This window comes from Alligator mississippiensis, chromosome 4 (genome assembly GCF_030867095.1).
Source record: "Alligator mississippiensis isolate rAllMis1 chromosome 4, rAllMis1, whole genome shotgun sequence".
In the NCBI taxonomy this organism is placed as follows: Eukaryota; Metazoa; Chordata; order Crocodylia; family Alligatoridae; genus Alligator; species Alligator mississippiensis.
The window spans coordinates 163,383,470-163,395,893 of record NC_081827.1 but is presented as its reverse complement, the minus strand read 5'-3'; the positions used below and the strand labels follow the sequence as shown (position 1 = coordinate 163,395,893).

The 12,424-nt window shown below is 44.7% G+C and overlaps 1 protein-coding gene across 1 annotated transcript; it reads right to left on the bottom strand.

The window, feature by feature from the left end:
- Positions 1-3,829: 3,829 nt before the first annotated feature.
- LOC102570551 (keratin, type I cytoskeletal 14) lies at positions 3,830-12,261 on the bottom strand. Its single transcript, XM_006264538.3, has 8 exons — positions 11,595-12,261; positions 8,084-8,166; positions 7,396-7,552; positions 6,791-6,952; positions 6,556-6,681; positions 6,211-6,431; positions 5,459-5,508; positions 3,830-4,163 (listed from the first exon to the last, which is right to left on the bottom strand). The coding sequence occupies exons 1-8, from the start codon at positions 12,186-12,188 to the stop codon at positions 4,069-4,071; spliced, it is 1,488 nt and encodes a 495-aa protein (XP_006264600.3). The 5' UTR covers positions 12,189-12,261; the 3' UTR covers positions 3,830-4,068.
- Positions 12,262-12,424: the final 163 nt, after the last annotated feature.

Here is a 12,424-nt window from a genome sequence, read left to right as displayed (position 1 = left end):
CGGTGATTTTATGATCAGAGTTGCATTTTATGCTTAGTATTGCACTGTGCCTTGGGATGTATTTGCCTTTTCATTAAAAGTACATTCCCTAGGCCATTAAGGACCATGTCTAATAAAATTCTACCCAAGGACTGAAATCCATTCTGACTGAAATTCTGATGGATGCATAGTCTGTGGTGTGTTGTTACTTCAATAATTTTTCTGATGATCAACTCAAGGTTCTCTGGTGCTTATCAATAAGAAAACAAATACCTACAAAAAATAGTTAAGATACAAAATCTTCATTTAATCCTCCAGAGAATTTTTGTCTCCTCTGACGTCAGGAGATTAACAGATGTTCTCAGTTTAAGCCTCTTAGGGCAATGCATAGATGCACCCTCTGTCACCATATGGCATGCTATGACAACATAGCAATCACATGGCTACTCGTGATAAATAGCTACATCACTGTATCAGTGCACTTCCCACTTATAGCACGCTGCTACAGTGATGCAGCATGAAAATTTAAGCATGCACCACCCATACAATGCAGTATGGGCAGTTACTGCACCATGTTTTAGTACTTCCAAAAGGAAGTACTAAAGCACAGCATAGTAACAACTTCACCATACAGCGACATGTAGACGCACCCTTACAGAAGGAAAAAAGTCTGGTGTGTTGGCAAATGTATCCATCCATTATGAAGCAAAAATTTTATGGGGCTTATAATAGTACTCTTGGTATCATCATCCATCACTGTGAAGTCAAGGAATCCACAGTGCCAAAATACATTTTTGATTAATTATGATACTTCAGATGTATACAACTGCCAGTTATTGGATGAAATGCACTAATTTCCCTGTACATCTGTGCCTTGATTCTTCTGTATATCTGTTCCTCTGTCCATAACTCTCATTGGTGACAAAACCTAAATACAGTCAATAAAGTCTATTGATAGGTTTCTATTAAGCTTATCCTGGAACTGTAAAAAAATATGGCTCTATTTCTTCATGACACCTCCAAGTCTGAAAGCACCAATGGAGGGGCAGGAGGGGGCCATGGCCCCCAGGCCCTGGCCTGGGGCGTGGCGGGGTAGGGGGGCACACCGGCCAGGTCCTTCAGACTTCTCATCATGTGATGTGACTTTAAGTATTGCTACAAGAAGGACAGGGAGGGCAAATGCAAGCATTTGCCCCCAAGTACCAGAGACCCATGGTACATCACTGTGCTCATCCCTCCTGCCTTTCCCCTGTCCCCATTCCCCACTTGTCACATCAGGTACAGCATTAAGTTCTGATCTCCTTGAGTCAAGGGAGTAGATCTTTATGTGTGCTCCTTAAAGACTTTAATGCTCTTATGAGTGCTGTGGAAAAATGAGTCATTAATAATAACCTATAATTTATCACCATGGGGATTAAAACCAGCTGAAACATCCACCTGTACATGGTAAGAATCCAAGAGAAGCCGATTAGCCTCTGGCCTGAGCCCCAGTTCTGTATAAACAGGGTAAATGGTGAGTAGTAGGTTTCAGCCATTGGCACTTCCCACCCCAGTGCCACATGCGGAAAAGCACAGACTGAGATCTAGACAAGTCCTGAGGCCTTGGGATCGATAGTGATCTCCTCTTCTATTTAAGTCATGGAAGGAGTGTGGCTAGTGGATGCTGGACACATTGGCTACACTATTAGGCCTGACATTGAAAGGTCTGTGCATCACCTGCCCGGGGCTCAGAACTGAATCAAATATCCCCAGAAGACTAGCCTTGTAGAGGTTCTGTCAGTAACCAGTTATCATGTAAAGCCTCAGGGAGGTGCTATCTGGAGTCCTGCTTGCAAATTAGCTTTCTACTAACAAGGAGCAATCATGCCTTTGGCTTCCTCTTTCTCCATACAGTTAGCAAGCAGTTACAATCAAAGAAAGAGCCAGGTAGTCTGTCTCCAATATTATGCAATCCAGTAAAGCAGTTCACCTACAAACACTGTTTACATAGACAGTTACTAACTTATGTACTTCAGTTTAAGGAATTTAACAATAATCCACTCAATGTCACATTAGCAAACAATTATTCTTGTCTACCACCATGCAGAAAAAATGTTTGCTTTTCACCTTGTTAAGTGTTAGCCCTAAGGCAATGTCATGAGCCTGATGAAACCATTTTTAGACAAGATGCTTGTTAGTGTGATTACGAGTAATGCACCCAGGAATGCCAGACAAGTAAAAAAAAAAAGGAGTTTATATGAGACATGTGATCTGTCACTCTGCATGCCTTATTGTATATAAGGATGTGGAGAAGCTTGAGAGAGTCCAGAGGAGAGCCACGTACATGATCAGAGGGCAAGAGAACAGGCCTTATGTTGAGAGGCTGAGAGCCATGGGACTCTTCAGCCTGGAAAAGCGCAGGCTCGGGGGGACTTATAAGTATATAAGGGGTGTACATCAGGATCTGGGGGAACGCCTGTTAACCAGAGCGCCTCAAGGGATGACAAGGTCAAACAGTCACAAACTCCTCCAAGACCATTTCAGGCTGGACATAAGGAAAAACTTTACTGTCCGAGCCCCCAAGGCCTGGAAGAAACTGCCTCCAGAGGCGGTGCAAGCACCTACTCTGGACTCCTTTAAGAGACATTTGGACGTTTATCTTGTTGGGATCCTTCAACCCCAGCTGACTTCCTGCCCCTGGGGCAGGGGGCTGGCCTCAATGATCTCCTGAGGTCCCTTCCAGCCCTATGTCTATGAAATCTATAAATTTCTAAATTTATAGCAGCTGACTTAGAAGTTCAGTGGAATATAGTTACAGAGGTAGGTTTGGAGCTGTCCCAGCTGCTCCAATGAATATAATGATGACTATATGCAAATTGTGAAACAAAGAGCTCTCTAGATGGAATGCAAGAGTACAATTTCCATCATGCAAGAACAGAGTACCTAATGCCAGGCATCTAAAAGCCAGAGCTACTTAGTGAGTGCTTGCACATGTGTGCTTTACTGAAGTTAACTAATTAGCTCTACAGTAAAGCATCACTGTCTACAGGTGCACCGGTATTAGGGCACAATAAACTTTATAAATTCTGCCATAAGACAGTACTGTCAGGGATAGTACTATCTTACAGCAGAGTCATTAAGTGTGATCAAAAGCATATGCAGATGATGACCACTGGGCACACATTGCACTTGGTCATCCCAGCCAGCCAGGAGCCAGACTTCCAGCTCCAGCCAGCCTCTTTGCCACCCGGCACTGCCACCCAGAGCCCAGGGCCCTCCATACCCTCTGCCACCCTGGGGCTGCTCTGCTCTGACTCAAATTGCTGCTGTCCCAGGTGCACATGTAAACACTGCACCCAGGAGCAGGGTACTCCAACTCAAACGTCTCCAGAGTTTATACTGTGTAACATTAATTGCACATGTAGATCACCAGTGAAATTAACACAGGCCCAAATCTGTACTTCTAATTATTTCTGAGTAACCCAAATGAAAGTAGCAGTCCTACTGAAGTCAATGATATACCCCCACATGTGAGCAACAGCTACAAAACTGAGGCCAGGATTCTTGGCAGTAACTGGCACATTGACAAGCTGTTCCATTTATTTGCACTGAAACACCATCCCAACCCACAGCCTCCAATGTAAATCCTATTCAACCATTTCCAGGTATCTTAACAATAAGAGGAGGGGGAGGAAAAAGACATTGTTCAGTTTATTTTTGCTATATCTGAGATTGTCCCTTTTGTACTCAGCTTCAAAACAAATCCATCTTGTGGCTGTCCATGAATGACATTTGGGTATCCTGATTACCTAACACCAAGGGTTGGAGAGGGTTTGCATCAGACCTTGAAAATAACTACAACAAGGCTCCATTTTGCATGAATAAGAAAAGCTTTATTCAATGTTTTCAGAGTGCAGTACAGCACCTGAACACAGTAAAGAATAATGTGAGAATTAGCAAAAAGAAGGAATATGAAAACTGAGCTGCAGTGCCTCCTGTGACCCCATCAGACACAACCTCAGTAACTGTTTATCTCATTGAATCTTTTTCTTGATAGTATCTGAAAGTCTCACGCCTCTGGACTGGGGGGTCACAGAGCTGTCTGTCCTCTTAGCGGGTGGTTTGGTGGACCTGCTCACGAGAAGAAACTACCTTTCCATCTTGGACCTCTTCAACAATTGTGCGGACTTGACGAGTAGATGATACTATAAAGAAGAGAAAATAGAATTGATTTTTGACATAGGAAGGACAAAAGTTGCCTGATGCATTATCTCATCTACTGTGACAAGAGGAAAGATTGTGTATCAATGCTCCCTGAACAGCTTGAATATACTGCTTCAAATGGTCCCAGGTTGGTTGAGGGGGAAAGGAAAAAAATCTAACCACAAGACTCAGTCTGTTTAAAGACCCAGATGAGGAAAGATGAACCAGAATCTCAACCTGGATTAATGGAAAGGTTCACAGAAGTTTGCAAACCTTTCAAGTGGAGGTTGAACAAGTTGCATGCAACTCTGAACTCAAATTTATCCATCTCCCTAGAGTCCAGTGATGAATTTAGGATTGCCCCAAAACAAGATCAAACATGGAAGCCATTTGAATTTTTATGTAGAAATTGATTTTTCAAGTTTTTCTAAAACCAGAGCTTAAACAAAAAAATCAAGGTATAATTGAACACTTATGAGCAGAGTATGTTATTACTGAAGTAAGAATCTCCTCTTTTGTCCTTTGAAGCAAAAGCAATACATTTCATACAGCACTTTGACAACTCTGTTACAATGCCCATTTTGCCCAAGTTTCTTTTTCTGTTTTAACGTTAATTTTTAGCACTTTCTATTCCTGTCCCTCCAATGCCCAATATTCACCACACACGATATTGTCCTAATTAACAAGTCACACAATTTCTTAAGCAATTAGCTTGAACTCTGCAGCAAAAGGTCTAATAATGCTACTTCTAGCAACTGCAACTATAGCTTTATAGATATAGGAGCGTGTTTCAGAAAGAAATAGCAATTTTGAAATGAAACCATTCTGTGTGCCATGATCATTTACTAGACCACATCGCTTCTCCACATAGTCATAAACAATGGGTATATTCAACAATGCAGACATCAGTGTTCCCCACTTCTGTGTAGCTTCCCACTCATTGCACACAAAATTGTTTTATTTCAAAATTGCCATTTCTTTCTGAAACACCCTCGTACAAGATATCTTCCTGAATGTTACTCAGCTAGTTGCTCCTTCATTAATATTGTTGATGTTCATCCAATGCTGTAAGAATCTTTGTTGCAAAGACCCACTTAAATTTTGTGACTGTTTTAGTGTGTCTAGGATGCTCACAAGTTGTGGTGATTGCAGTCATTACCATGTGATGACCAAATATTTCTGAGGCATGGTTCCATACCACAGATCAGTTTGGCATGAACCATAAACATGGCACACTCTGTAAAGTCAATTGTTATACTCACAAGTGCATAATACATCAAATAAGACATATCCTTACCATCTCTACCAGAATGTGAGGACAGACCTGAGGAGTACAGGGCAGGAACGCTGCAAAAGGGGAAAAAAAGGATGGAAAATTAGAAACATGAATATTTCTTCCAGATTACATTGGGGGAGGAGAGGCAGTAAAGTCACAACAAATGTTTTAAAAAAACCTTATACCCCAAACCAGGGAAATCATTATTTTAGAAGAGTATCTGACAATATTTGTTCTGAGATTGTTTTTCACTGCTTGCAACAAGCTAATGGATTCTCCCTGACATACACCAGTATCCTAACAGCAAGAGGAAAAACCTTTGCAGAAGGGTCTGAGCATCACTAAGAAGTTCACCAATACACATAAATTCCATCCCTCCCCACAGTACCTCCTGGTGCTCAAGTGAGGCAGATCTTTGGGGCCTAGGCCTTTTTTCAAATGGGGAAAAATAAGAATGAAATTCAGGGGTTAAGCTTACACAGTGTGCTAGCATCACAACCAAGGCAAAAAAAAAACAAACCTGTCTTATTCTCAGGTCTTGGCTCTAACCGCTCAAACTACAGTGCCAGCCATTGAATAGTGCAGACAATAAATACATCCTCTTACAAAGGATGCTAACAGGAGATAGGTCGTTGTTCGATCCCTTCTTGGTTTGATCAACTGCTCTTGATCCACAAGTAATTATTTCAAAGAGAGCCTTCTAGGGAACACAGTGAGTTCAAAGGTTTCTCCCTGCCCCGTGTCATTCTATCTAGTCAACTCCATTCACGTACTGGGCATCCTCGCCCTCCAGCAGGCGGCGGTATGTAGCGATCTCCTGTTCCAGCCGGCATTTGACGTCCAGGAGGATCTTGTATTCGTGGTTCTGCCGCTCCATGTCACACCGGAGCTCAGCCAGCTGCTCCTCCACGCTGGTGATCAGGCCCTGGATCTGCGCCAGCTGGGAGCCATAGCGGGCTTCTGTGTCAGCCAAGGTGCCTTCCAGGGCGGCTTTCTGAGACGGGAAAGCAGAGAGAAAGGAATTCAGGAGGAGGGAAGGTAAAAGGGCTCATTCATTCCTTCATTTGCCAGCCTGTGTGTGTGTGTAGGTGTGACCCTTGGGAGTCAGTGCTACGTACCGTGCTGAGCTGGGACTGAAGCTCGATCTCCAGCCCCTGGATGGTGCGCCGGAGCTCCGTGATCTCGCTCTTGCTGCTCTGAAGCTGTTCTGTGTTGATAGCGACTTCTTGGTTCAGTTCTTCTGTCTGGGATAAGGGAGGACATGGCTGTTACTGCACCGGTTACCGCAGACAAACCTCAACCACCAGCGAGGAGTGTCATGGAGTCACTGTTCTCCACGCAACCGATACATACCTGCTTGAAGAACCACTGCTCAGCCTCTCTGCGGTTCTTGTCGGCCAGGTGCTCGTACTGCTCACGCATTTCAGTCAGGATCTTGGTCAGGTCAACTCCTGGAGCAGCATCCATCTCTACAGTGATCTCTCCACCCACTTGGCCACGTAGGGCATTCATTTCCTGTGAAAAGGAAGATCCATTATGGCCATCCCCATCTTAATGGTACAGTTCCCCTGCAGCACATCTAAGGAGGCTCTTCCCATTGAAATTTTGACTGCAGACTTTAAAAAATCTTCCTTTGGGTTTTAATTGCATCTGTTTGGAAAATAAAATCCCAAACATCAGGTGGCTTCACAGCCTGGTAACCAAGCTCAGGGTTTTTATCCACAGTATTATGACGTGTCTTCTGTAGTTGCTATCAGGGAGCTAAAGGTGATTGTAACTAACCTAGGACCAACAGAAGAGTTGTCTACAGTGAATTATTCCTTATTTCTTTAACCACTGAAATCCCCTCCCAAGCCCCCCAAAGCTCAGAAATATTCCAACTACTTGGAGCTGGCCTAATTCCCACTGGCTCTCATCTACAATTCCCAGGCCTTGCTTCTATGCTGTTTCTTCCTCACCTCCTCATGGTTCTTCTTGAGGTAAGCCAGCTCTTCCTTGAGGTTCTCAATCTGCATCTCCAAGTCAGCTCTGGCCAGGGTCAGTTCATCCAGGACCCTACGCAGGCCATTGATGTCAGCCTCAACACTCATGCGCAGGGCCTGCTCAGTCTCAAACCTTGAAACACAAAAGAGTTTGAAACCTTAGACATACGTCAGCTAATATAACTTCTCTATTCCTTTCCCGTCTCAAATTTGCCTAGTTTTTCACTGTCTTTTTTCCAACAATGTGTCCTTCTGTGCAAGTATGCAGTTGTTTTAGAATTCAGAGAGGCTAAACCGTTGTCTTCCAGCTACCCCTCAGCTTTCTGATCCATACACTATTTTGGAGCATGTGACAGCTTCATAGTCAGCAAGGAAGAGAAATCCAGAAGCAAACTGATGTTTTATGCTGTATTTCTGTCTCATCAATGTAGTAATAGAAGTTACAGTTTAGAGATGCTCCCAAACAGGAGGCAAGGGAGTTGGGACCTGGAAGATGATAACTCAGTTAGAGAGCTGTTAGCCAGACAGCCAGCCAGAGAGACTAAAAGACTTCAGAGTCTTGCCTACTGCTACTGCTCCACAAATAAGACTTGTTTTTTAGTTATTTCTATTCTTGTGTGCTGGTGTTTCTTGAACTTGGTGTTTCGAGGGGCCCTGAACTTACTTGGTTCTGAAGTCATCAGCTGCCAGCCTGGCATTGTCAATCTGCAAGATGAGGTTGGCATTGTCGACAGTTGCAGCAAGGATCTGGGAAGCAGAAAGGAATAAGAAGAATTAAAAAATAAATTTCAAGGTGTACATGTAGCTGATTGTTGAAAGGATCCAAGCAGAAGTTAGGGAAAGAATTAACATTCATGGTCAGAAGCATCATTGGACTTCCTGTCCAGTATGGTAATACTTGTGTAATGGCACCATGAAAAGGAGAGGCATGCATCTCTGGATCGGATTCTCTTTTGCACGAAAGCCATTTTATACTTGTCTAGTAAGGTGAACAAGCCTAAAAGGATATGCAAATATAATTCACACTCACATTAAGTCCCATTCACATTGCTAGATGAGTGCAAAATCTTAGTGAAAAAGAGAATCTGGTTTTCTCTCTAGATCCTTATACTGCACTCATCTCTTAGCCAAGTGCCTGCAGGACTGCTGGGCTTCCTATGAGAACTCCATAATACTCATTTGGAAAGAGGGAAGTGAGCAAACACAGTCTTGTCCCTAGTGATTTCTCCTTCCTAACTGTACTGTTGCCTCAAATATTTTGGCTGGGTTTTTAAAGCGTTTGAATAGCCTGAAGGCCAAAAACATCCTGGGGAGGAAGATCATCCTGGGGAGGAAGAACCAGCAGCATACCTACAGGCTGGGGAACTCCCTTCTCATCAGTACAGAGGCAGAAAAGGATCTCAGAGTCATTATTGATGCCAAAATGAACATGGGCCAACAGTGTGGGGATGCGGTCAGGAAGGCCAACCGCACCTTGTCGTGCATCCCCAGATGCATCACGAGCAGGTCCAAGGAGGTGATCCTCCCCCTCTATGTAACACTGGTCAGGCCGCAGTTGGACTACTATGTCCAGTTCTAGGCGCTGCACTTCAGGAGGGATGTGGACAGCATTGAGAGGGTTCAGAGGAGGGCCACCTGCATGATCAGGGTGCAGCAGAGCAAGCCTTATGAGGAAAGGCTAAGGGACCTGAACCTGTTCAGCCTCCACAAGGGAAGGCTGAGGGGGGGATATAGTGGCCTGTTACAAACTAGTCAGGGGGGACCAGCAGGCATTGGGGGAGTCCCTGTTCCCCCGAGCACTACCAGGAGTGACTAGAAATAACGGTCACAAGCTGGCAGAGGGTAGATTCAGGCCATCAGGAGGCGCTACTTCACTGTCAGGGCAGCTAGGGGCTGGAACCAACTTTCAAGAGAAGTGGTGCTGGCTCCTACCCTGGGGGTCTTCAAAAGAAGGATGGATGAACATCCTTCCGGGGTCGTTTGACCCCAGTACTCATTCCTGCCAGGGCAGGGGGTCAGACTTGATGATCTGCTCAGGTCCCTTCCGACCCTACCTACCAACCAACATTTGCAGCTACAAGCTAAGGAAAGAGTACTCAGACCCCATGCTTCAGAGAACATGACTGTCAACTTGCAGAGCTCAGGAAGGACTCTCCCTCTCTCACCTACAGGATTATTGCATGATTGTCCAGGTGTATTATTGGAGGGGAAATGGCAGAACTGCCCTCTCCTCAATATCACTAAGTACTCCCTCCTGTATGTCATCAGGTACTGGTCAATGCGAGAAACAGCATATGAGACCTGTGAGACCTGACTGTGCAGAGGTCAGATCTCCTATTTCAGAACCTGTTTCCATTTTTTCCTTTGCTCCAGGACATTCCTTGCTATCATCATACTCTCATGAGAAGAATAGGGATAGCACCTAGCTTCAATTCACAGAGCAGAAAACCTCACAGTATCTGACTCCCTTAACAAATGCAAGAAAGTAACTTAGCCTGCAGTGCCAAAGACAGGAAACAAAAATTGTGGTTGTAAGGAAACCTGTGAATGCCAGGAGAAAAAAGTACACTTAGTAATATTCTTTCTTAGTAGCTCAGAGTCTGGTCAACCACAGAGCATCTCAGTTGCTGCCTCCCTGTTGTATCACTGATTTTTATCACTGGTGCCAGGTAAGGAAAAGCTAGTGGTAGAGGCACAAATTCTGCATTGTCACTACATCAGGGACATAATTCCTAAAAAGCGTAAGTGGCATATTAGCTTGGGCTGCTGCCTTCTTGCATCTGTTTGTTCCCCTATTGTAAAATATTTAACAAGGAATGCAACTTTGCTCCTTATGAAGGAAAATCATTAAATTACTGATGCCCGTAAGTCACTGCCTTCCAGGTGCCCCATCCATTGCCTCCTGTGACAATCTGATGACACTCCCATTGCCTCCAGCAAGCATCTGAGCATCAAAGAGGCTGATGATGAAAGTCAACACTTGGTCTACTCCAAGCGTGAAAAATCAGACTTCATGAGTTAGGTGTGACCAATGCAGACTCCAGCACTGCAATGGAGGGAGTCACCAGAGCCTTTGCTTGAGACCTTCCTCCAGAAATGCTCAGATTGAACACTGAATGAGTGGGCTCTGCTTCTGCCTATGCATTAGGGTGTCCATCATAGAGGACAGTCCGGTTGTCCTCTGTCCTCTATTAATACAAAACCAGATGCCTTTATGTCCTCTATTTTTCACTTGAAGAGAAAAATAGAGGACATAAAGGCATCAGGTTTAGTATCAATAGGGTACAGAGTAGCAGAAAACTGTAATACCCCCTATGATAGCCACCCTACTTTGCATACTTCAGTTTTCCACAGTGTACATACATACTAACTTCAGTGAACTTACACCTGACTGGTATAAAGGGGAACAGAATTAGGCCTAGATCGTCCTAAATCTCCCTGGTTCAGAGGGAAGGGAAAATGTCAGGTATTGTCACAGCCATTCCCAAATGGCAATGCTCCCCTCTCCCCATTACCATTTAGTTTCATCTCTTTTTTAACCTCTAAATCCAGCATCATTATAAGCAAGTCATGATTAGTGGCCAATATTGCAACTGCTTAGCATCTGTGCACTCATAGCCTTTTCAAATAGGTGAACAGTGCCAACCAGATAACATGTCCCTGCCTGAGGAGCTCACAGCCTATTTCTGAGCTGGACATCTGACAGCAGGAGCACATACTCAGAGCATATGTAATATCCAATAAAACCCAACTCTCTGCATACACTCATCCCAGCATTGCTAGTCTGGGAACCCTTTTAGGGACAAACTGCTAGAAGCTAGAGCACCCAGGATACAGTTTATAATAAAAGTAAGTGGTTTATTAGCTTGGATTGCTGCCTTTTTGCCTCTGTCTCCTTCCCTGTTGTAAAACATATGACAGGTAATGTAGTTTTTCTCCTTATGAAGGAATACCATCAGACCACTAATACCCATAAGTTACTGCATTTCCCTCATTTGTTTCTGGCAAAGTACAAATGAATGTATTTCCATGAAGCCCTCATTATAACAGTTAGATATAATTAGACGGGTCTACCATCAATTAGAGCCCCATATATTCAGTTTTCAGACACAGAGCATTTTTAATGAACAGTCTCATACAGGAGATGTCCCACTTCTGTAACAGCAGTGTCATACCTTGTTCCTCAGATCCTCGATGGTCCTGTAATATGGGCTGTAGTCACGGTCTGGACCTGGGCCTTGCTTCTTATACCAGTCCCTGATCTTAATCTCCAGCTCACTGTTGGCCTCCTCCAGAGCGCGCACCTTGTCCAGGTAGGCAGCCAGGCGGTCGTTCAGATTCTGCATGGTTTCCTTCTCCCCAGCAGGGAGAATGCCATCGCCTCCCCCAAAGGGCCCACCAAAGCCAAGTCCACCACCAAAGCCTCCACCTGAGCCACCACCAAAGCCACCACCAAGTCCACCGCCAAAGCCTCCACCCGAGCCACCACCAAAGCCACCACCAAGTCCACCACCAAAGCTGCCACCACCAAAGCCTCCTCCCACACTGCTACAGTAGCTCCCTCCATAGCCACCACCCAGACCACCTCCAACACCAGAGATCATTCTAGAGGAAGAAACTGAGTAGCCACCAGATCCCCCATGGATAGTTGGAGCTCTGTAGGCGCCTCCACTGAGATGCACTGAGGACCCTCGGCTGGAACCACCACCAAAGCCACCCAGCCCCTTGAGGGAGGTCGAAGAGGAATATTGTCTGATGCTGGTGGTCATGGTGAAGGGTAACAGAGGATCTAGAGTGTGAGAGAGGCACCCAGATCAGCTGTGAAAGAAGCAGAATGCTAACTTCACCCTGACTTGGAGCTCCCTTTATAGCCAGAGCCAGGGGGCGTTGCCATTGCCACATCTTTGTTTCTTTCTTACATTCCCCAGGCTTTTCGTCACCCTGAAAGTCTGAGCCAATTTCCAGAATCATCATTTTTCTCTTTGTTCTATTCATGCCTTTTGCT

What these genes read in the sequence shown, in the direction of transcription:
- LOC102570551 (XM_006264538.3), bottom strand. Translation starts at nt 12,188, where the DNA reads ATGACCACCAGCATCAGACAATATTCCTCTTCGACCTCCCTCAAGGGG. An exon ending in AGCAGTGGTTCTTCAAGCAG is followed by an intron (nt 6,682 to 6,790) that starts GTATGTATCGGT and finishes CCCTTATCCCAG; the next exon opens with ACAGAAGAACTGAACCAAGA. An exon ending in CTCACATTCTGGTAGAGATG is followed by an intron (nt 4,164 to 5,458) that starts GTAAGGATATGT and finishes TCTTCTTTATAG; the next exon opens with TATCATCTACTCGTCAAGTC.